The sequence below is a fragment of the Ctenocephalides felis genome, unplaced genomic scaffold, assembly GCF_003426905.1.
Source record: "Ctenocephalides felis isolate EL2017-DRISC unplaced genomic scaffold, ASM342690v1 CF-g0.4_SCAFFOLD_01170, whole genome shotgun sequence".
In the NCBI taxonomy this organism is placed as follows: Eukaryota; Metazoa; Arthropoda; class Insecta; order Siphonaptera; family Pulicidae; genus Ctenocephalides; species Ctenocephalides felis.
This window is the reverse complement of record NW_020537324.1, coordinates 78,637,667-78,661,191: the sequence shown is the minus strand read 5'-3', so window position 1 is coordinate 78,661,191 and position 23,525 is coordinate 78,637,667. Positions and strand designations below refer to the sequence as shown.

The window sequence follows — 23,525 nt, the reverse complement described above, 5'->3', positions numbered from 1 at the left end:
CTCATCTGGCAACCCGATCACGCACTTCATTCCAAAACTCTCTCCTGTCGCTCTATCCCACGTGACAGACATCGTACCCCTCTCTTTTGACGCATGCGTATTAATATTTGATCAGCCATATTGGTACTCGATCGTGTCCCAGTGTTTCTTTAAGAAAATCAGGTATTTTGAACCGTAGCCGAGACGAAAGTGATAGCAAATGTAATTATTAACAATATAAACGACATATGCATCTTGCAAATATCATAATGTACAATTTGCACGAGCAAAATTTCAAAAAAATGTGCATTTATGTTTACTATCTGCCACATTGGCTTTTACACGATTATATCAACAGTGATCGCAGGATAAAAGAGTGAATTACGTAAATTGTACGGCACTGCGTGTGTCTTGTTTTGTGTAAAATTTGCTATTTGACATTTGACAGACGAACGAAGAATGTACTTGGATAAATGACGAGTGCTGCCATATATAGTGTGCCTTCTCCGATAGCATTTGTTTACGTATTTTATAATTGAATTATAAACATAACCAGTAATTTTACTTGCATCTAAAACCTTTTTATAAATAGTTGTACACGCGTGCTGTTGCGATACACTTTGGTAACGAAAACACTGCAGTTGACAATTGAGATAATGAATATTTACCAAAACAGAAAGTGTTATATGGTATAGGTTTGGCAACTAAGTACTTTTTGTATTGTGGCATAAAATAAACATATTAATTAATTAATTACTTAGATATTTATCTTTCAGCTGCACTCACAACATTCAGATTATAGCAAAACTGAGTGAAGGCGACTCTTATTTGTGACAGTTTTAGCATTCTGCAAAATTTGATATAAAAGATATTCAAATTGTGCCAGATTGAAGCTATATAATAAATGTGGTATTACTTACCAACCAAGCTTAAATAAATATGCTTGAGGACTGCATTTTTCCAATTTAACACTTCTGAGAGTTTCTCTTGGTTTGTGGTATCCAATTTTGTCGATTATTGATGGCAAACATCTGAATTAATTACTTAGTCTCCTAGGAGACCCTATAAGACAATTATAACACCTTTGTAATCTCATCAGATTAATGATGTATGAGAATTGTGGTTACTTACCAGCAAAGCTCCAATAGTGTCACACAAGTTACCAAAGATGTTTGAGGACAGTGCTCCTTTTCGAATTGATAATTCTTATATTGCTTTCACCCAGTTTTATTAACTGTTGATTGGAAGGAAACATCAGTATTGATAATTTAGTCTTGGAAAGCAAAAAAAAATATCACTTTTGTGATCCCATCCGCATTCTGGTATTCAGATAGTATCAGATTGATGCTGCATAAAAAAAATGTGCATCAGAACAAGTTCCAATAGAGTCCCACAAGTTGGCAAAGATTTATGGGGCTAACAATTTTGACATTTTTTCTTAAATTACTTCATCCTGTCATTATCATTATTTGTTGATAGCAAACATCAGAATTGATCATGCAGTCTCTTACAAGAGCTAAAATAAATGTAACATCTTTGTAAGTTTATTGGATGATTGTATTCAGATGTGAAGAATGTAGTTTTACTCAGCAGCCGAGCTTCAATAGAGCCTTACGGGTTGCCAAAGATGTGTGAGGCCACTAGGACAACTCGATCTATTCAATTTCTACAATTTTTCTCAGTTTGATCAATCCTTTCATTGATTTTTGATATCAAACATCAGAATTGACCCTGCAGTCTCTTCACAGAGCTAAAAATATTATAACTTCTTTGTAGTCTAATAGTATTTAGATGGTAGTTTGATCCTGTATAATTAATGTGGTACTACTTACCAGACGATCTTCAATAGAGTCCCACAAGTGTTCAAAGATGTTTGAGGCCATTGTAGCTTTTTAGTCTGACATTTCCGATAGTTTTTCTTAGATTGCCCTATCCAGTTTCATTGATTTTTGGTATCAAACATCAGAATTGATCATTTTGTCCCTTGGAAGAGCTAAAAAAATATAACATCTTTGTGATCCCATCATATTACGGTACTTGAATGGTGTCAGATTGATGCTGTGTGATAAATGTGCTACTCGTCACCAGACAAGTTTCCATAATGTTCCACAGGTTGCAAAAGATGTGTGAGGCCACTACACCATCTCGATCTGACAATTCTGACTGTTTTTCTTTAATTTCTTCATCAAGTTTCATTAATTGTTGACAGCAAACATCAGAATTGATCATTTAGTCCTTCAGGAGAGCTAGAAAATATATCTTTGTATTGTAATGGTATTCAGATGGTGTATTTTGTATCAGCCGAACTCTAACAATGGTTTGCAAGTTTTCAAAGCTGTATGAGGTCTCTTCACTTATTTGATTAAACAATTCTGCCAATTTTTCTTCACTTTTTAGTTCGGTATTGGTAGACATCACAATTGGTCATTCAGTCCTTTGGAAGAGCTAAAAAAATAACATTATTGTAATCACATTTACATTATCTTAGGATATAAAGATTTCGATGCTGTTTGTGCTGGTTTATCATATTTGTTTCATGATTTTTTACTTGAATTTCCATTTAAGGTCCAAAAGTTGCCAAAGATGCCTGAGGCCATTTTTCTTTAATTATTTTATCCAGTTTGATCAAATGTTGGTAGTAAACATCAGAATTGATCGTTTGGTCACTTTAAAATATAAGTTTTGAATGTGGCTGGTGCAGGTTCATTGTATTTGCTCCACAATTTGTAATTCCACCTGGTAAACTTCAGATTGATCATTTTGTCCTTTGGAAGGAGCTATAAAAATTGTAATTGTAATTGTTAATACAAAAGCATTCAATGTGGTTTGTTCTACATAGTTCATTATGTTTGCTCTATAATTGTTTTCGATTCATGTTACTGTAAGGTTCCCATTTTTCTTAACCAGGGATCTTATTTTTTTTTAAAAAAGTTGGTTTCATTATGTTAAAAGAATTTGGTTCAATTTTTGAGGTTGTTAGGTTGATTTTACTGTAGAGTATCAATTTTTCTTAACCAGGGATCATATTTTTAAAAAAAAGTTGGTTTCATTGTATTTCTTTCAGTTTTATATGTTTTTAGGTTGATTTTACTCTGGAGTACCCATTTTCCTTAACCAGATCTTATTTTTTTTTTTAAATGTTGCTTTCATTGTGTTAAATGAATTGTTTCAAATTTTGAGGTTAACAAATAATATTTGCTTCTTAACCAGGCCAAAACTTTTAACTTCAATTGTTTTGTGCAATACATGCAGAATCTTCAATTACTCAATTATGTCTTTGATTTTAATCATCATCTACTTCAGTAGACTGACCAGCAATTTGCTCAACTTTGAAGGAAAAGTCTCCACAACAGAATCCTTTACAACAATTCAGAAATCTTCACTTTCTTAAGAAATAAATGCGAACATTAACTTCACACACCTTTTTGTGAGCTGCAGCTACTTCATAGAAACAAAATCTATACTTATTCTATTACTTACTGATATTTATTTAAAATTACCATTATACCACCATTATAATTTGCTTTAAAATTTACAATATGATCCATGCGTCTTTTATTCAAGTACTTACTTGCCAATCCAATAACGTACCTAAAACATAAATGTTTATTATTATTTTTTATTGAACAAAATTATTATTTTGCAGCATATAACTTAAAATCAAAATGACCGACTCTCTGAAGTTTGGACCTGAATGGTTGCGCAATCTATCTCAGGATGGACCCAGTGCAGGCTCCGGTGGAGGGGGGCCTAAATATCAACTGGCAGAACATCGGTAATAACAGAAATAGATAGTAAATGATAATAATAGAAATAGATAGAAAATGATAATAATAGAAATACATATACAAATGATATATGGAAGTGGAAATGATTTTTACAAATAATTTATTATACAGAAGTATTTTTTATCTTGAAAGATTCTTAGTAATTCAAAATTGTTTATAATTTTTTGTTAGTTATTGTTTTACCACCTTTACAAAGCATCTTACTTTGAAAGAAAATTCTTACTTAGAAAGATAATAATTATCAAATCATAAGTACAAATAATGTTTAGTCAATAATTCATTGTTGTTCTTTGTTGACTTATTCGGTTTAAAAAAATGTTTAACATAAAAAGTATTAGTTGTTTCAATTTTAAAATAATTAGACAAGTGTATAGATTTTTTTTTAAGATGAAAGGAAGCTTTTAGTTTGGATTAATGCAATTTATTTTAAATTATATATATATATTAGGTTGGCAAATATCTCCCTTCCGCCTTTTTGTATTATAAACCATACAAAAAAGCGGAAGGGAGATATTTGACATTTGATTTTGAATATATTTGAATATATATATATATATATATATATATATATATGTAGAGTTCGGAACAAGAATCCAAAAAGTAATAAAAAACAAAAAGTTTTTTAATAAACCATCTCTTTATTTATTTACTGTCGACGTTTCGGAACTAGGTACGTTCCATCTTCAGGACATCTGTCAAGAAACATGATCTTGATAAGATTTAAGCAAACAATATGTTTAAGAAAAGAAAATGGATTTTTTAATTAATTAAATAGTTGAAAAAATAATGTACAGGAATATGATAATATGATCAAAATGAAAATGATAAAAATAAATGAGTGTATATAATCCACTCCACAGGATATTAAAAATGATAAAAATTTGAAAGTTTTGGAAAGTTTTAAGAAAAAGTTAATGGAAAAAATTTGAATTAATTACCTGTATGATTGAATATACATTAGCATTTTTTCACTAAAAAGATTTCATCAAAAAATGAATTTATGAGTTACTTTTCTATAAATCAAAGTTTCTATAAGTTATGTCCTTTTTTAAGTTTATTTGAAACAAACAATATAATTCTCTTGATGTTATGAGATCGGCTGTTTGTAATAAACTGATTCTAGTCACACGTGCGCTACTTGAAGACTCTAAGGATGTGTTGCATGTTGTTTTTATCTGTGAGGATGTAAATACTTAAATTATTAATCTTAAATGGAAGTCGATATTAATTGTTTGTCAAAAAGTGTAAAAAATTTAAATAAGAATCATGTAACAGGTTGTGATCTGATCTAATGTTTACACTATTAGAAGCATTCATAAGAATAAGACTACCATTTTATATTATATATATATATATATATATATATTATATTTATTTATTTATTTATTTATTTATTTGTCTATTTATTACTTGTTTTCTAGTTATGGGAGAGAAGAAATGTTGGCATTGTTCGACAAAACCTTAGGACAGCCAGAGCTATTAGGAAAATTCAAATCTTTATATGTAGAACGTTTACAGCCACCCCTCGCCTTAGCACCGACACAAGAAGATGAAGCCAATCTAACTAATGTAAGAAAAGTTTATTATTTACAATCTTTATCACACAAATAACTATTTATATTTAGCACACTAATTATCACAGTAATTTGAGCATAACTATTTAAAAAAAAAATGCAATTTTTCATTTAATTATTAATTTATTGAATATTAATTCTTAAAATGATTTATTACTTTTTTCTATGATCTGTTTTTTTAAATACTATTTTTCATTCTATCATCAAATTTATTCTTATTATTTTATTCAGTAATAATTTCTTAAATTATTTATCATTTTCTGATTAGTTTTTTTTAATATCATTAATATGATGATTTTAATTTTTACTTTATTTAATTACATTTTTACAATTTTTAAAATTATTTATTTTTATCCAACCTTTTTTAAATAGTAATTTTTAAATACAATCTCCTTTATCATTTATTTTTTATCAGAGAGGAGGATGGCCCAGCAGACCATTAACAGGGGGTGGATCATCATCAATTCGAGGAGGCCGTGGAGGGGGCGTCTCTGTAGATAGGGGCAGAGGCCGTGGGTCAGGGGAAATGCCTATCATTCCCAAAACATGATGGGGCGGTAGTGGTGTTCCACAATTGGGTTCCTCCTCATATCCAAGATCACAGAGCGGCTTTGATCCAGATGATGTTGGCATACGCATTGAAGGGTAAGTGGAATAAGAAACTATTACAGATACTAGATGACCTGACAGACGTTGTCCTGTACCCATGTCTATAATTTAAAAGTTATAATTTTTTTAATATTTCATCGTATACTTTTTAATGTCCTATTTGATGTCCTGTCTTTGTGATTCATTTATGGTCTTAGTATAAGCAGTATAAGAAATTCAGGAAAAATAATATAGTATATGCGGTAAAAGAACAATATCACACTTGATTTTACCACACAACATGATTGCTTCAATAATTTAGTCTATGTTTTTCATAATCTCGTACGATATATTAGTTGCATTCTGGCAATTATAATTTCCAAAGAACATTTTTCTTACTAATGATTTAATAAACATTATTGTTTATGTTCAAATCTTAGGTGAATTAATTGTAAAATCTACTCTTCAATCTATGATCAACTTGCTAAATCTTCCATATCCAATGCCAACAAATGAATTTTTGACGCATGAAACAAAATTCTAAATGATTTTTTTATTATTTAGATATATTTTTTTTAAAGATCAATAATTTAGTAAGTAAACCAAATGTGGCATGCATAAGTTTGAAAGAATAATGTTTATGCAATTTTGGACTTCATGCATTATTTATTAAACTGAATTATATAATTTCATCTGCCAAACTGCCAAAGTTGACTGTATCTTATATTATTTTAATTTCTGGCACATCTCAGCTGCTTTTCGGCAATAATAATGTAGACATTACATTTTTCTTGTATATTATATTCTAATATTGTCTAGGCTCATAATTGATAAGTGTTTTTTTTTGTAATTTTTGCCATTTATTCCTACAACATTACTATAGTTTTTATCGATCATTAAATCTTTAAAATTTTCTTTAACAAACTCTAAAAAGAATTATCAAAATCCGAATAACCGTTTAGGAGATGTATCAAATCATACACCCGTACAGAAGAATTTTATATATAAGATATTGCTTGTTGAGATTTTTTAATTATCTTCCTGAAAGAAGAAGAACGTCTAATGTGTAAATTTTGTTTTTTCTCGACGTTTCAAGTCGTTCTGAATCTTTTGACACCGAAATTAAATAAAGTATTCTAAAGTGTGACACAAAAACTAGAAAACTAGAAGAAAATTAGAAAGTGTGGCACAAGACAAACGTTTTTTATCGACGTCTTCTCTAAAACATATTTTGATGAAATTTGTTATCGACTTGCGTCGATTAGATTTTGCGACGATCAGCCGAGCCGTTTCTTTATAATTAGCAACAAAGTACGAAATTGTTAATGTTTTGTTCACGTTTCAACCAAAAGTCCTGAATTGATTTTAATAATTCCAAAGCTGTTTGAAAGACATTAGAAGGATATTGTGCTGATTTGTTTTTGGTTAAGATCAGTCAGATCGTTTATTTTTTTTTTAGTAAAGAATTGTCAAAAATTGGTTGTGCAGTAAATAGTCTTGTATTTGTTGTGCAATCAGGCATTTTACACATAAAACCTAATTTCACGTACGTGTTATCAAAGAGACATTAGAAAGATACACTTGTGATAAAAATATTGTTTGATCTTGGTGAGTTTTTTAGGTTAGGTTTTATTTGTGAAACGCCTGATTGCACAGCAAATGCATAGCCTTTTGATAGTTTTTACTACCAATTTATACATAAATAGACCCATAACATAGCGTTACCATAACATTTCAATTTTATCTGAGAATTGGCCTCTATATTTAATTCGGTAATATAGGTTATGTTTGTTTTCATTTAAAAATAATGTAGTCACAATGTTAATGTTACCAAATCTCAATTATTTTTAAATTAGAACTTATTGAATTAGACACTTTGACACTTTGACACTTACACCCAGTGTTCCATACAATTTCATTCAGGAATTTTTAATTATCCTTCTTAATAAATCATCAGCAGTCAAATATTAAAATTTGTTGGAAATTATTATGTATAAAAGAATAATTTTTTAATTTTTTTAACATTTCAATTTTATCTGAGAATTGGCCTCTATATTTAATTTGCTAATATAGGTTATTATCGTTTTTATTTGAAAATATTGTAGTCACAATGTTAAATGTTACCAAATCTCAATTATTTTTAATTTAAAACTTAATGATTTAGACATAGATGTAGATATACCAGGAATTTTATGCAACTTGCCTTAAGGCAAATTGTCGCTTACACCCAGTGTTCCATACAATTTCATTCAGGAATTTTTAATTATCCTTCTTAATAAATTATCAGCAGTCAAGTATTAGAATAATAAATCAAAAATATTTATAGCGTTACCCATTTCAATTTTATCTGAGAATTGGCCTCTATATTTAATTCGCTAATATAGGTTATGTTTGTTTTTATTTGAAAATATTGTAGTCACAATGTTAAATGTTACCAAATCCCAATTATTCTTGTAATTTAGAACTTATTGAATTAGATATATGTATCTGGAATTTCATGCAACTTGCCTTAAGGTAAGTTGCCGCTTACACCTAGCTTCTGTGCAATTTCATTCAGGAGTTTCTGATTATCCTTCATAAATCATCAGCTGTCAAATATTAAAACTTTTATTATTAAAATTATAATTTTGTGAAAGAATAATAAATAAACAATATTTAATCGTTCAATTTTAAAATATATATTAATAATATATAATAATTATAATTAATATTATAATATAATTAATATTATAATAAAATGTTTACAACTTCATGTTAGTTCCAATTTCAATTTCGTCCGCCATTATCCTTTCTCTTAACTTTGGCAACCCCGCAGCGCGAATGACAGCCAGATTGCACAAGAAATTGTTGAAAATCAAAGTTAAAACAAAAGAATCAATTAACTTGATTGTACATACCAAATTTTTGACATTCGGCGTTTGTAAACTGCCAAATAATGATTGACATGTGTATTACAATTCTAGAATTGCTATTGATTGCAATACATTTGGTGTATTATTTCCAGCCTAGGCCCTGGGCCGAACAAAATGGCGAGGCGGAATGGAATGGCACAACCAGCCCTAGAAAAGAGTTTAATCCAACAGGTCGGTAAAGGATTTATGTTGTAAATATTATTGCAAGTGTTGATGTTTCTGTATAATTAATTAATTTTTATTAAATAGGCCGAGCAAACACGGATAATTGGAGGAGACATCGCGGCACGGATGATGATGACGGGTGGCGAAATCAACCTGAACAGAGGAGAACTGAAAAATGGGGTAAATTTAACATTTTAAGACAATTTTGTTTTGTCCATAAGATCCGATTTGCTGATTTTGTTTTCGCGGAGTTTGACGTTTGACACTGAAATTGATTAAGTATGCGTGCATGTGTAAAATTTTGTTTTGCGCGGTAATTAGCCGAGCCGTTTCTTTATTATTAGCAAATAAGTACAAGAACTTTTGTCAACGTTTTCGCCAAAAATGCTGAACTGATTTTGAATATTTACTACTCATAAATTGTCACATTTGTGTCATCATAAAAATAATTAATGTGATGATTTTAATTAAACCTTGCATAGGGATTGAGTTTATGGTTTTAATCAAATCGATGGTTCTCACGGGCAATGTTCATTGTATCTCTGGCATATACTCTACAAAAAACTTTGTTATATTTAATACAATCATTATTTCAATATACTTTTCTCTAGAATCTAGAACATAAAAATGAATATCTCGGATATTGTGTAACTGATTTGATTCCCAAGAGGCATCAGACCCCTTGTAATTTTTAATATTTTACTTTATTTTTACAAAATGCATCTCTCGGTTATTGTGTAACTGATTTGATTCCCAAGAGGCATCAGACCCCTTATTATTTTTAATATTTTACCTAATTTTAATAATCGTCGACGAAAATTTGTATCCGCACACACATACACACACGCACACACACACACACATACATCTATTTTTTCTAAGGTATGCCAAAATGTTCAGAAGGTTTTGACACGTAAAGATATATAAAAATTTTCATTTTCGATTTTTTTGCGAGTACTATAACTTTCTAGAATCTAAAAGATAAAAATGCATCTCTCGGGTATTGTGTAACTGATTTGATTCCCAAGAAGCATCAGACCCCTTGTTATTTTTAATATTTTATTTCATTTTAATATAACATACATTTTGTTGTTAAATGTATTATAGACTATTTTATCAGCTTTTAATTGATACATAGCAATATATACGTATTTCAACAGTTTTCCTAAAGTTTAGCTATTCATTTTAAATATTTCTTCAGTTCATAATAGTAAATATCAACATATGTTAAAATCCTTTCACTTATACTATTAAAAATTAAACTTACAATATTTATAAGTGGGTGTAAAATGTAAAAAAATGCAGAATTTTTATAAAAATGTGTAAGTTGTACCATATTGGCTTTGGATTTGTTTGACCTTGTAAAGATCCTACATGTTGGCTTTCGAAAGATAAATGCTTGGTAATATTTGTTTCTGATCAATGCTTAAAAGACAGGTTACTAATTATAAAACAGACATTGTAATATATAGTAGAAAGAAGGTTTAGCATTATTACCGATCTTCTAACTAAAAAACAAATATATAGACAGGACGTCATTAGCCATGAGATCCAAGACTAAATGTCACAAAATTATTGCTAAAATTTGATAATTAAACATTTGCTTACCACTTATTTTATTTTGTCATTTTAAAGTATATTAATTAATGTGTAAACTTATATACTTCTAGTGTTTAATATGGAACTTTAGTGCAGTTAAAAATGCATGAAAAAAATGATATCGGGTGAATGAGAGGTCCATCAAAAAACGTCACAAAAATTAGATAATTTATTTGGTTTAAACAATTGATATAAATATATATATATTGTTATGGTCTAGGGAACATATGGTTTAAAATAATTGAAATACATATATAACATCATATTATAGGCCTAAAAAATTATTTAATTATGAAAATTCAAGAAGACTAAATAAATTAACATTTGGGATAATGGGTTTTTGAGCAACTACATTTTTCAAATAATCAGTAGAATATTATAAAATGTTGCTAAATCTCAATCAGTTGTGCAAATTATCCTATGGCAAACTGCCAGTTGAACCTAGTTTTTTTTAAATAAAATTTTGCTTATTTTATTTTATTCTGCTCTACTTGTCCTTTCTTAGTTTGTAGAACAAATGTAAAATCGTTTTAATAAATTATTATTATCTATATTTAAAATTACTATAATCAATCGCGTTTTTGAAAAAATTCAGAAAACTGATCTAATACGAAAAATAAAAGTTCGATAACCCTTGATGATTTTTTTATATAGAATTGAGCTTTTTTATAAGCTCAAAAAATCTCAATCTAAATTCAATAAAAATGTTCAGTGACAGAATTCTGGATCAAAAATTATATAATTACTATAATAAATTTTAAGCAAAAAGGGTTTGTGATAAGAGGGTTAAAATTTAGGGTTGCATGCATTTTTTATATATGCAATATACAAATTTAAAAATCTACCCTAAAAATAAACAAAAAATCTTTGGGGTGGCCAACCTTTACCACTTTATTATCCAATAATTTCATCTGCCAAACATATACTGTTGACCGTATCTTATATTATTTTAATTTCTGGCATATCTCAGCTGCTTTTCGGCAATAATAATGTAGACATTACACATTTTTCTTGTATATAATATTCTAATATTATCCAGGTTCATAATTTCAGCTAAATTCAAATTTCAAGTGAATTGATAATTTTAGCAGATGTTTTCAAAACAGTTCAAATGTTTTCAATGTCAAACAATGATAAGTGGTTTTTTGTAATTATTGCCATTTATTTCTACAATATTACTATAGTTTCATCGTTCATTAAATCTTAAAAATTTTCTTTGACAAACTCTAAAATGAAGTATCAAAATCCGAATAACCGTTTAGGGGAATTATCGAATCATACACCCGTACCTGTACTGAAGTATTTTTATGTATATAATATATATTTTTTTTTATTTCTTTTTCAGGTCGGGTGGTGGTACATCATCCAGCTGGCGCGATGGAGACACCTCTGGCGGAGGACAAGAAGGTGGCCTGGTGGTGACCGAAAACTTTTATCCAGGGGCATAGAAAGGCTAGAGAGAGAACTCCGAGAACGAGGAAGCGGAGGGAGTGCGAGTGACAGGAGGTGATCGAATTACTCATAACTCACAAAGTAGTGGAGCATCCGCGGTCGCCAGATCATGGAATGCTCGGAAACCTTGGGATGTCGATGACATATTACCTGAATGGGCCATGGAGAATCCGTCCGAATCTGGTGGTACTTTTGATGCCTCTGGAGCTTTCCATGGCTCCGATGACGAAAACGAAAGGTCCTCTAGACTTAATCACCGCACTCCACAAATAATATACACAGTTCTCCTAGACTGCTACATTGTCGAGGTAAGTTTTTGTTTTAGTAAATCTTGAAATAGTAGCATAAAGAACTTAGTTCATTTATTTATTTTATTTATTTATTCAACGCTCAAGGCAATAATACAATATAATTACATTTTAAAGTGTACAATTTATAAACTAAAGATAATATGAGAAAATTCGAGTTTGTGAGTTTATATATAGATTTGTATATATACATAACACTTAATAATAAAAAACAATGGTTTTTTTGAAGATGTTTAATAACGACGTTTCGAAACTAGATACGTTCCATCATCAGGTTTATTCTGTCAAATACAATGTTTTTTTAAAACTATGACTAACTTTACTTTAACAGATTATTTAGAAAATTATAAAGGAATGGATTATGTACCAGTGTAAAGAGTAACGAAAATTACTAAAAAAGGTTTTATATAAAATTGAGAGGCAAAAATTATTTACCTGTAATAATTTATATATCCATATCACTAACATTTTTTGTTAAAAACACTCGTTTTTTTCGAGAATATTTGTAAATGTTTTTGACTTCACAAGACTTTGTAACATTACTGTCTCATTACTGTGTGTTACAAAGTCTTGTGAAGTCAAAAACATTTACAAATATTCTCGGAAAAAACGAGTGTTTTTAACAAAAAATATTAGTAATATGGATATATAAATTATTACAGGTAAATAATTTTTGCTTCTCAATTTTATATAAAACCTTTTTTAGTTAATTTTCGTTACTCTTTACACTGGTACATAATCAATTCCTTTATAATTTTTATAAAATAATCTGTAATGGCCATCATTAATTAATGTTAGTCAATAGTTTTTAAAAAAACATTGTCTTTGACAGAATAAACCTGATCATGGAACGTATCTAGTTCCGAAACGTCGTTATTTAACATCTTCAAAAAACAAATTGTTTTTTATTATTGGATTTACTGTTGAGAAAAAAAACAATCAATATATTGAAAAAATTCAGGACTTATCTATTGAATATATAAACTACAAATATATAACATTAAATAAAAACTAATAAAATTAAACATTTGATAAACTATAAATCACTACTTAAGACAGTTTTTAAAGGATAATTTTTCTGGCTTGATTTTTTATATTTGTCACCGAAGATATCAATCTCAGAAGCAAGTTCATTTATTATTTTTGATATTCTGAACATGGGTGCGCGTTAGGGTTTATACAAACAGACATTTCAGAAAACCGGTTTTCGAATTCGAAATTTCCCAGAAAACCGGTTTTAACCGGTTTTCGAATTTTATATAAAAAATCCATTTTTGCTCGAATATTCTGAAATAATAAAAAAAAATTAGTGGCATATTTAGTGTGATTTAAAGCAGTTTTGGACTGAATTTATTTTATGTTCAATTTTATGAATAGTATTTCATGCATTTTTACATATGAGAATATACATATTTTTATGATAGTGAAAGAAAATAGTTGGAACAAATAAAAATGTTACATTTAAAAAAAAAACCTTTACCTTCTAATTAAATAAAAAAAAATAGGTACATATTGATGCATACTTGTTAATGTCTATTTTAGTTCTAAAAACGTGTTCATTCTATTCCGAACAATTTTAATTAATTAATTTCAAATTTTGTTTTTTTGGTTTGAGTCTTCTAAGGCTAAAAACTCTTTTTAAAGTTTGAGTAGAACAATTCACTTCAACAAGAAGTCACATTGATTTAAATTAATATATACATTTGATAAAAAAATCTAAATTAATATATACATTAGACAAAAAATAACACAGAACTTTCTGGGAACTATAACAGACTGATATGATTCCAAATTTTATCGAACCGATATGATTCGAAGTATGAAAACCCTTGCTTCCATCTTGTATATTTGTCATTTTTCATTTAAACAGTAAAAACCGATTTTTTCCGCCGAAAAACCGGTTTTCGAATTTCATAATTTTCGTCAAAAAAACCGGTTTTTGAAAACCGACAAACCCTAATGCGCGTGAACCAAATTTGGTTTTAACTGTTGGTATTTCTAAAGTTCTATTGTAACGTAACCTAACGTTAGGTATGACAAATTTGAAGCATTCAAGAAGTTTAGGCACATCTAAATCACTTTTCACAATATTTACTCCATAGCAGAAAGTGAGGTATTTTCTTCTAGCATCAAATGGCGTAATGTAAAGTTGGCTGTACATTTCGGACCGAAGTAGTTAGTTTAAGTTGATTTTTTTTTTACCAGGTCTCAGACTCAAGTTTTATTACTACAAATTTGCTTAGAGGGGTTGATTTTTCGTCTTTCGCTAAATACGGGCTATCATTTACCATATATTTTGTTTCTATATCAGATATCAGACAGAATTTTATGTAAATTTATAGTTTCTTTGGCATTTACTGGCTAAATATGCTTCTGGCCTTTGTTGGAAAATGTTATTCAACCAAAGTGATATGAGCTCTCGCTTTGAAGCAATTTTGCTATTTTCTATAATTTGTTCCAAACCAGGCTTTTTTCTATAAATTTGGCCTAAATGTGTCTGAAAGCTCTTTGAACTTCTAATCTACCTGCAAAACCTATTTCACTTTACTACAACTCTTGTCCAAATAGTTTCGTCCAAAACCAATTTTAGTTTTCTGATTTGGTGTATTACTTCCAAATTCGTCTTCAGAATTGGAAGAAAGTGGCTCGCATCGTCTCATACGTTTGTTTGTGATATCTATCCATTTACTAACGTACTTGATCCATCTGTATTGTCTTTATCACAAAATTTTCCATCTTACAGTCGATAATACTGCCTTGTTTTTTATCTAAAAATTCACCGTCACTATCATATATTTCAAATCCTAGGTCCAAACATTTCAGAGATCCGCTGATTGTATTTTCCAAATAAGCTAAAAAACATTGTTTCCATTCTCTTTTCGAAGACTGACAGTTGCTATAAAAATAAGTCGAAACCACGGCAGTTTTTTCGTTTATAGTTTTTTTTTTACTCAAGAATATATTTTTGAAAATTTCTGTGTCTACGCGAATGTTACTTGTATCAGTGTACAAAAAGAATAAATAATTATACTAGAAAATCACTTTGATTTAAAATTTTATTTGGTGTGTTGAACGAAGCTTGAAACAATTGTTTTGTTGGTAAAAATCTAGTGATAGTTCAGCCATCTGCATTTTTTACAATGTAAAAAATAATATATATCGTCGTCGATAAGAGAGTAGGCGATAAACGCATACGATCTATGGCTATTGTTATTTCGGTTCTTTTATCAAACATTTTAAGAAACTTGCACCAGTCATTTTGGTGGTGGTACAAGTAGTAGTAACACAATTTATTTTTGTTAACTTAACTTTGAATGCACAAAATGATTTCTATACGTATAACTTAAAAAGTCATAACTTCATTTCACAAAACAAATTTTGCATATACAGTAGAATCCGATTAGTATGACGCCGGATATATTGACAACCGCTTATTATGACGTAATTTTAAAGGCAGTTTGGTTTCCATATAAAATTTCTCAAAAAAACAGCTGTTTAGTCGGATATGTTGACCTCGCTTACATTGACATTTCGCTTATAATGACCCATTTTTGAAAAAAAATTTGGTCCAAGTATAATGACCGACATGATTTTACACCTCCGATAACATAGAGTTCATGTTTTTCATTGCACATTGTTATGGTATGGCACCACTGTGAACTACCCTTGTGTGTCAGGTCGCTACATACCTTCAGGTCTCTATGTTGCACGAGATTCGCGCTATGGAAACTTTGGCAACTTCCGGCATGGACGACCTCGTGCAAAAAATAAGTAGGCTCATTCTTGGTGTTCGAAATTTGGAAGCGATAACATCTGCTATAATTTACTGAATTAGTAAAGTTCTATATTTTTTACTATTTTTACCCAGTAATTAAAATTCAAACGAAAATTACAGATTTCTTACATTAAAAAATGCATTGTTATGTCATATTTTAATTAAATTTGTCAATTTGTTTATATGTGTCATTTTTTACCTTAATTTTTGTATTAAATTACCGAAATTAATAACATATTCGCCAAAAATTGTTTTTTTTTTTCAGTACGCTTAGTATGACGACCGCTTAGTATGACCATTTTTCGCCGTCCCTTGAATGTCATACTAAGCGGATTCTACTGTATAGTGCAGTAAACGGAGAGGAAAAAAGGGTGTAACCTCTGAATTTTTTTACTGTGCTCCGAATTGAATGAAATTTTGGAATTAGGTTCATCTTACCCTCAAGTTTAAAAGTGAAAACAATTCGGGTTGCGCCATCACCCCCCGGGGGAATGACCCCCCTTCTCAATTGTGTAATTACATTTTTTTACAATAATGTCGGAAATCGATAGAAGAACCAATTATAAGAAAAAAATGTCTTTTATAGTTTTTTAAAAAAACCAAAACTTTTCAAGTTACTGGTCACTAAAGATTCATATATTTTTGGCGTTTTTCTTCGTTTTTTTGCAAATATCTCCTAAAAAGTTTTTATAAAATCGTGAATTTTCTGAAAATAATTTGTACTAAAGTAGTGAATCTGCTAGAATCCATCAAGATGTCTATAAGGAAGTGAATTCTAGATGGAATGTGAATTACTTTATTTCTGGTGGAAATGGCGCTCATTAAACCATATGATTTAAAAGAAAAAAACTTCGTATATGCTTCTTATTTGCATGATAGCTCACTCATTTTACACGAAAAAAACTTGTAACAGCACTCATTTTAAAGCTTATGTTGAGCACTATAAAACCCAATTTTACCGAAATTCATAAAATGTAAAACCTCGACACTAGATGGCTTTAAATACAACAATTAAATCTTGAACGAAATAAAAAACGACTTTGCTCTTTCAAATCTTGCTTAATATTTTTCTTAGAACACTTTATCTAATACCGATTTATTAATATTTTTATTGACATTATTTTGTTCATTACATGATTTTTGTTAAAATGTATACTTTAGGAGAAATTTGCAAAAAAACGAAGAAAAACGCCAAAAATATATGAATCTTTAGTGGCCAGTAACTTGAAAAGTTTTGGTTTTTTTGAAAAACTATAGAAGACATTTTTTTCTTATAATTGGTTCTTCTATCGATTTCCGACATTATTGTAAAAAAATGTAATTACACAATTGAGAGGGGGTGTCACCCTTCCGGGGGGTGATGGCGCAATCCGAATTGTTTTCACTTTTGAAATTGAGGGTTAGATGAACCTAATTCCAAAATTTCATTCAATTCGGAGCACAGTAAAAAAATTCAGACCTAAAACGCTCCGTTTACTGCACTAATAATGGGTATTTTGAATTGAAAGTGCCCAACTAGTCATTTTGACTGGCGTGGTATATTTAGTGTTAATATCAATTATGTTTTACTAGGTCTCAGACTCAAGGTAGCATTTTGATCAATAAGCACTCCAACAGTAGTAACAACCAGGATACCTCAAATTCAAAGCACCGTTTGAAAGACCACTCAGCGACAGAAACATCACATTCTGATGAGGAGATGGGTTATCAAAATCGAAGAAGTGAAGACACACGACAATCAAATAGCGCCCGCAAAATAAAACCTGAACGTGAAATAAGCATAGAGCATTTGGAGCCAGATCAAAAATCGCCAGACACGCCTAATCAAAACAATAAGATACTCGAAGGCAACAACAAGACGGATTCAAAGAAGCAGCAAGATAATAATAGTAAGAACAAACCGAGTGCTGAAACACCAATTAAAAAGAACGGTTCACCTAAGAAAAGTATTAAAATAAAAGATGACAGTGAGCAGGTGCAGAAAATGAACGACAGTAATAATACAAGTAGAAGCAATAATGATGGTTATGTTGATGAGCGCAGCTCGGAGAGCCCTGTTGATAAAAAAGATGAATACTCAAAAACTGCAAATTGTACTCAGGAGGAGGAGGATATTATCAAGAGGCCAGACATTCCAAGGCAAAGGTAATAATAAATAGATTATTCAGTATTTTTAACTTTCCAGACGAAAATTTTTACATATCTTTACGTTTCAAAGGTTTCTGAACATTTTGGCATACCTTAGAGAAAATTGATGTATGTGTGTGTGTGTGCGGATACGAATTTTCGTCGACGATTCAATTTTTACTGATAAGGAGATGTGCTGATTATCTTTTGGCAAAGGCAGGTCTAGTCGTTTCGGAGATACGGGCCAAAAAGTGCCAAAAATGGCATTTCAGTTTTTGAGATAACGGAGCGTCCGATTTTTATAATTCGAAAAACATTTTACTTGTGTTGACAAAATGAAGAACTGATTAAATTTTTGGGAATGCAGGTCTAGCGGTTTCGGAGGTCCAGAAAAAAATAGTTAAAAAAATTAACATTTGGCAGCCAAAAATGATCATTGGACATATGCACATCAAATTATCAGAAATTTTATGGAGATTTTAATGATACGTCTGAATTTTCTTTACATTTCTATGGGTTCCATAACGTCGTTTGTCCGTTAAACGGCGACGCGGCGCTTACGCGCTTCTATATTTCGTCTCTATGCAGCTAAAGCAGTGTGATTGCTTTGAAAAAAGTTCAAAATTTCCAAAATATTTCAAAATAACACTAGTGGGTGTATGTCACTGTGCCTTAAGGCAAATTGCTGGAACTTTCTGTACCAAAAGTTTTTTTTAAAAAAAAAGATTAATTTTTTTTATCTTTGAAAAATTTTGATTTTTGAGAAATTTTAAATTCTTTAAAAATGACTTTTTTGGAAAAATAACTTTTGGATTTTTTTTTATTTTGAAAATCGTAGTTTTTAAAACCGAAATCGTCGACGAAAATTTGTATCCGCACACACACACACACACATCCATTTTTCTAAGATATGCCCAAATGTTCAGAAACGTAAAGATACACACACATACATTTTTATAAGACATGCCAAAATGTTCAGAAGGTTTTGAAACGTAAAGATACCTATATAAAAAAAAATATTTTCGATTTTTTTGCGATTACTATAACTTACTCTACGGGAAGTTAAAAAAACATTTTTTTCCAAAAAATTTTTTTTTTAATTTTAAAATTTCTCAAAAATCTATTTTTTTTAAAGTTTAATTTTTTTTTTTAACTTCCTGTAGGGTAAGTTATTGTAATAGGCCGAAAATCGAAATTGAAAATTTTTACATTTCTCGACGTTTTGAAGGTTTTCTGAACATTTTTAAGGGGCATTCCTCAGAAAACTAATGATTGTGTGTGTGTATGTGTGTTTTGTATGTATGTATGTATGGATACAAATTACCAGTCAAGTTTTCGGGCGCACGGATCAACCGATTTGAATGGTTCAAAAAACTTTTGATTTCTATTGATAAGGAGAAGAACTGATTAGTTTTTGGCAAAGGCAGGTCCAGCCTTTTCGGTGATACGGAGCAAAGAGTGCAGAAAATAGAAATCGACTTTTTGAGAGAACGGTGTATCCGATTTGAATGATCCAAAAAACATTCAATTTGTAATGATTGGGAGAAGTGTTTATTAGTATTTTTCAAAGGCAGGCCTATCCGTTTCGAAGATACGGAGCTAAATATGTAAAAAATGACAGTTTTTGAGAGAACTAAGCGTTCGATTTGAATGGTTCAAAGAACTTTCTGCTTGGCTTAACAAAATAATTGATTTTTGGAAAAAAAATTGGCTCAACTTTTTTTTTTTCAAAAAAAAAATTTTTTTTGTATATCGAAAATAATTCAGATTTTATTTTTAATTCTGACTATAGTTCTGATATACTTTAAACAAATGTGTTTAACTTTGCAATTCAGTTTATATAATTCTTATAAATATTAGACAATGTTACAATATTAATAATAATCTATTTGAAAACAATCAGTATTCCTCAAACATTTCGTTACGGTACGGGAAGTTCCAGCAATTTACCTTAAGGCAATATGCCATACACCCCACTAGTTAATTTAATTTTTGGTACGGAAAGTTCCAGCAATTTGTCTTAAGGCACGATGCCATACACCACTAGTTACTTTACTACATTATATTCACTTTCCTCAGTCAACCTCAACACGATGAGTTTGCAAGGATGCAAGAAGTTGCCGATGATCTAGTTGCACATCTTATGATGGATGATGAGAGAGCACCTCCAGCCATGACGACAGTTCAGCAACAAATCATACAGCAGAGTCTTCCTGTGTCTTCTATGGTAGCGCCTCCCATGACACTTCCACCAAATCTGCACGGGGTAATGCCTTTATTGCCTCCTACGCAACCTGTGGTTATGTCTGTGGTTGGTAGCGATAAGTGGTTTTATAGGGATCCTCAGGTAAATATAAAATATAGATGACTTACTTGTAAAGGAATTGTCTGTATGAATTTTGTGATATATTAGATTAGTATTAATGCGATTTGATTTGCTTTTACCAAACGGAAATCTTGAATACATATTTCTATAAACTATAAACTATAAATATATATATAAATATAAATATAATTAGTGCAATAAATGGAGAGGAAAAAAGGGTGTAACCTCTGAATTTTTTTACTGTGCTCTGATTTGCATGAAATTTTGCAAATAGGCTAACCTTGCCCTCAAGTTCAAAATTGGAAACAATTTACACTTCACAGTGAACCTAATTCCAAAAATTCATGCATATTGGGGTCACAGTAAAAATCAGACCCAAAATGCTCCATCGACAGGATTAAATATCTTGATTATCTATACTTCTCTGCAAATTAAATCTGAGAAAAGCTTCACTATTTTGTATATAGTTTATTAAGATTATTATTATATATTATACTTAATTTTTAAAGATTTAAATCGATATTGTTGTTTATAGAAGTGCCATCGTTTATTCTGCTCGTGTGCGAAAGTTCACGCGAATTTCAAAGAAATGAATGAGAGTATAATATTTAGTGATGAGAATGAGAACACGACGAATGGATTGAATAAATTCCCCATTATTACTTCGAAACATCCAAAAATACGGGTATAATCGTTTATTAAGTCAATTTTATGTTTAAAACTGTGTTACAACAATTTTATTAAATGTTAAAATGATATATAAAAAAGAGAAGTTTTGCCAGAAAATCTGATTTTTTAGCGGAATTGGAAAGAGCATGTGTGTGTATATATGAGCTAAAACTAGAATAGAAAGATATCAATTCAATTTTTTTTTTTTTGACGATTTTAATGAGTGATATTTTCATGATCTCTCAATTATCTTAAAATATTGTAGTGTTCGAAAAGTGGTTCAATTATAAAAATTCATTGAATCTAAGGAATTCTTGAATGAGTTATGAATTTTTTTTTAATTTGCGTAGATTTATTGCCGATCAAAATAATATAATTTTTTATTACAATATGCTGCGTGTAAATGCATTTAAAGAGATTATCTCGTATGAGATATCTTTTTTTTGTTGACATTTAAGATCGTATGGCCTTTTTTTTCTTCAATTTTCGAGTAAGAGATTCCTTAATTTTTAGCTTAATTCTTTTAAATATTTGTTTGGGTGACCTGGTGTTTTGAGTCATAAATTAAATAAAAATTCTGTTGTCGGGAGTTTCAAAAGGCAAATGCCACTTACACCTTGCATTCAGTTTTTTTGTGATTATTTTAGAATCAACTTTAGTTTTTAGTAAAAGCAAAAACTTTATTTCCTTAATAAATAGTTACACTTAAGGGGGGAGAGTCCATTATTCACGTGAGGCTTTTAGGGGTAGGGGAAGGTTTGACAAAAAATCACCAAAAATCACCTAGAGGAGGGAGGGATATAGTAAGATATCACGTGTATTTATTTTTTACCTATATTTACAAAAAAAAAAATTACGTTTTATTCGTAAATTCGAAAAATTCGTTCGGAAAGTTTTACGTTACTAAAAATACACCCGATGTTTGATGGGGGACGGGGGTAATTCTAAATATCAAGACGTATCACCAATGGGAAGGGTTTGATTTTCCTAAATATCACGACGTATCACCAAGGGGGAGGGTTTGTTTTCCTAAATATCACGACGTATCACCAAGGGAAAGGGGGGTGACAAATCTAAATTTTACGACAAATCACCAAGGGGAAGGGGGGTGAAAATTCTAAATTTTACGACGTATCACCAAGGGGGGGACCAAAAATTCCTAAAAAAAATCGATCACGTGATTAATGGACCTCCTAAATAGATGAATTTCAAGTTTTATTGATCAAGTCGATTATTCACACGTGTCGTTACACCTAATTAGGGGGCGTCCTTTATTCACGTAATTGACTTTTTAAGGATTTCTGGACCCGCTTGCCCTTAGTGATACGTGGTGATATTCAAAATTACCCCCTTCCCCTCTCTCCCCCCAAACCTCACGTGTATTTTTGGTTAAGAGAAAAAATGGTAAAATTTTCAATTTTTTTTTGAAAAGATTTGGATTTTTTTTAACCAGGTGAAAAATAAATGCTCGTGATATCTTACTATACCCTTCCCTTCCCCTCGTGATATTTTGTGATTTTTGGAAGCCCCCTTATAATATACTTAAATTATTGTTACAATTATTTTGTGTATATGTATGCATATGTGTTTTAATATGATGCTGATGACTTGTATTAATTATTCCAAAAGTTATGTTTACAATTATTTGTTGAGTACTATATTGTTGTATTTACTTTAAATTAATTAGTATTTATTATTTGTTGTTTATCAGGGAGAGGTGCAAGGACCATTCCTGGCCAGTGAAATGTCAGAGTGGTACCGTGCTGGTTATTTTACGAACGAACTTCTCGTACGAAGGGCTTGTGACGACCGATACACAACCCTTGGGGAACTGGTTAAAGTCTGTGGCGGTGTAGTGCCATTTAATCCATCCGTCAGACTGCCCCCATTAAAGGTAAAATATAAATTTAAAGCTATTTAAGCCAATTTCTAGGCTTGGAGTAATGTGTATATCTGTTATTCTTTTACCAGGTTGAAACATCAGTTCTCAATTCGAACGGTCTACAGTCACCTTTAACCACTCAGCAAACGAATCCTGCACTCATTCCTGGAACACCTCAATACCGGCAAGCACAACTATTAGGTCGACAGATAGCAGCAAGACAGGAAGCTCACCTTCAGGTTTTGCGTGACCTGAGCAGATCAGAGCGATGGGCTTCAATGACACCCGGAGAACAGAATGCTGTCTTGATGCAACAGTTGGCACAAATTGTAAGTAAAAATAATGATATTTTAAGCGCACTGTTTGCGAAACAGTTGTTTT

At 30.4% G+C, this 23,525-nt stretch overlaps 1 protein-coding gene across 1 annotated transcript in view; it reads left to right on the top strand.

Annotated features, from left to right (window-relative positions):
* The window catches only part of LOC113367684 (GIGYF family protein CG11148-like), a 117,012-nt gene that overhangs the window by 17,680 nt on the left and 75,807 nt on the right, over nt 1-23,525 (top strand). Inside the window, exons 8-11 of the mRNA XM_026609265.1 lie at nt 17,713-18,285; nt 20,347-20,614; nt 22,974-23,156; nt 23,234-23,473. Coding sequence (XP_026465050.1) covers nt 17,713-18,285; nt 20,347-20,614; nt 22,974-23,156; nt 23,234-23,473 — 1,264 coding nt within the window. The remainder of the gene's footprint in view (nt 1-17,712; nt 18,286-20,346; nt 20,615-22,973; nt 23,157-23,233; nt 23,474-23,525) is intronic.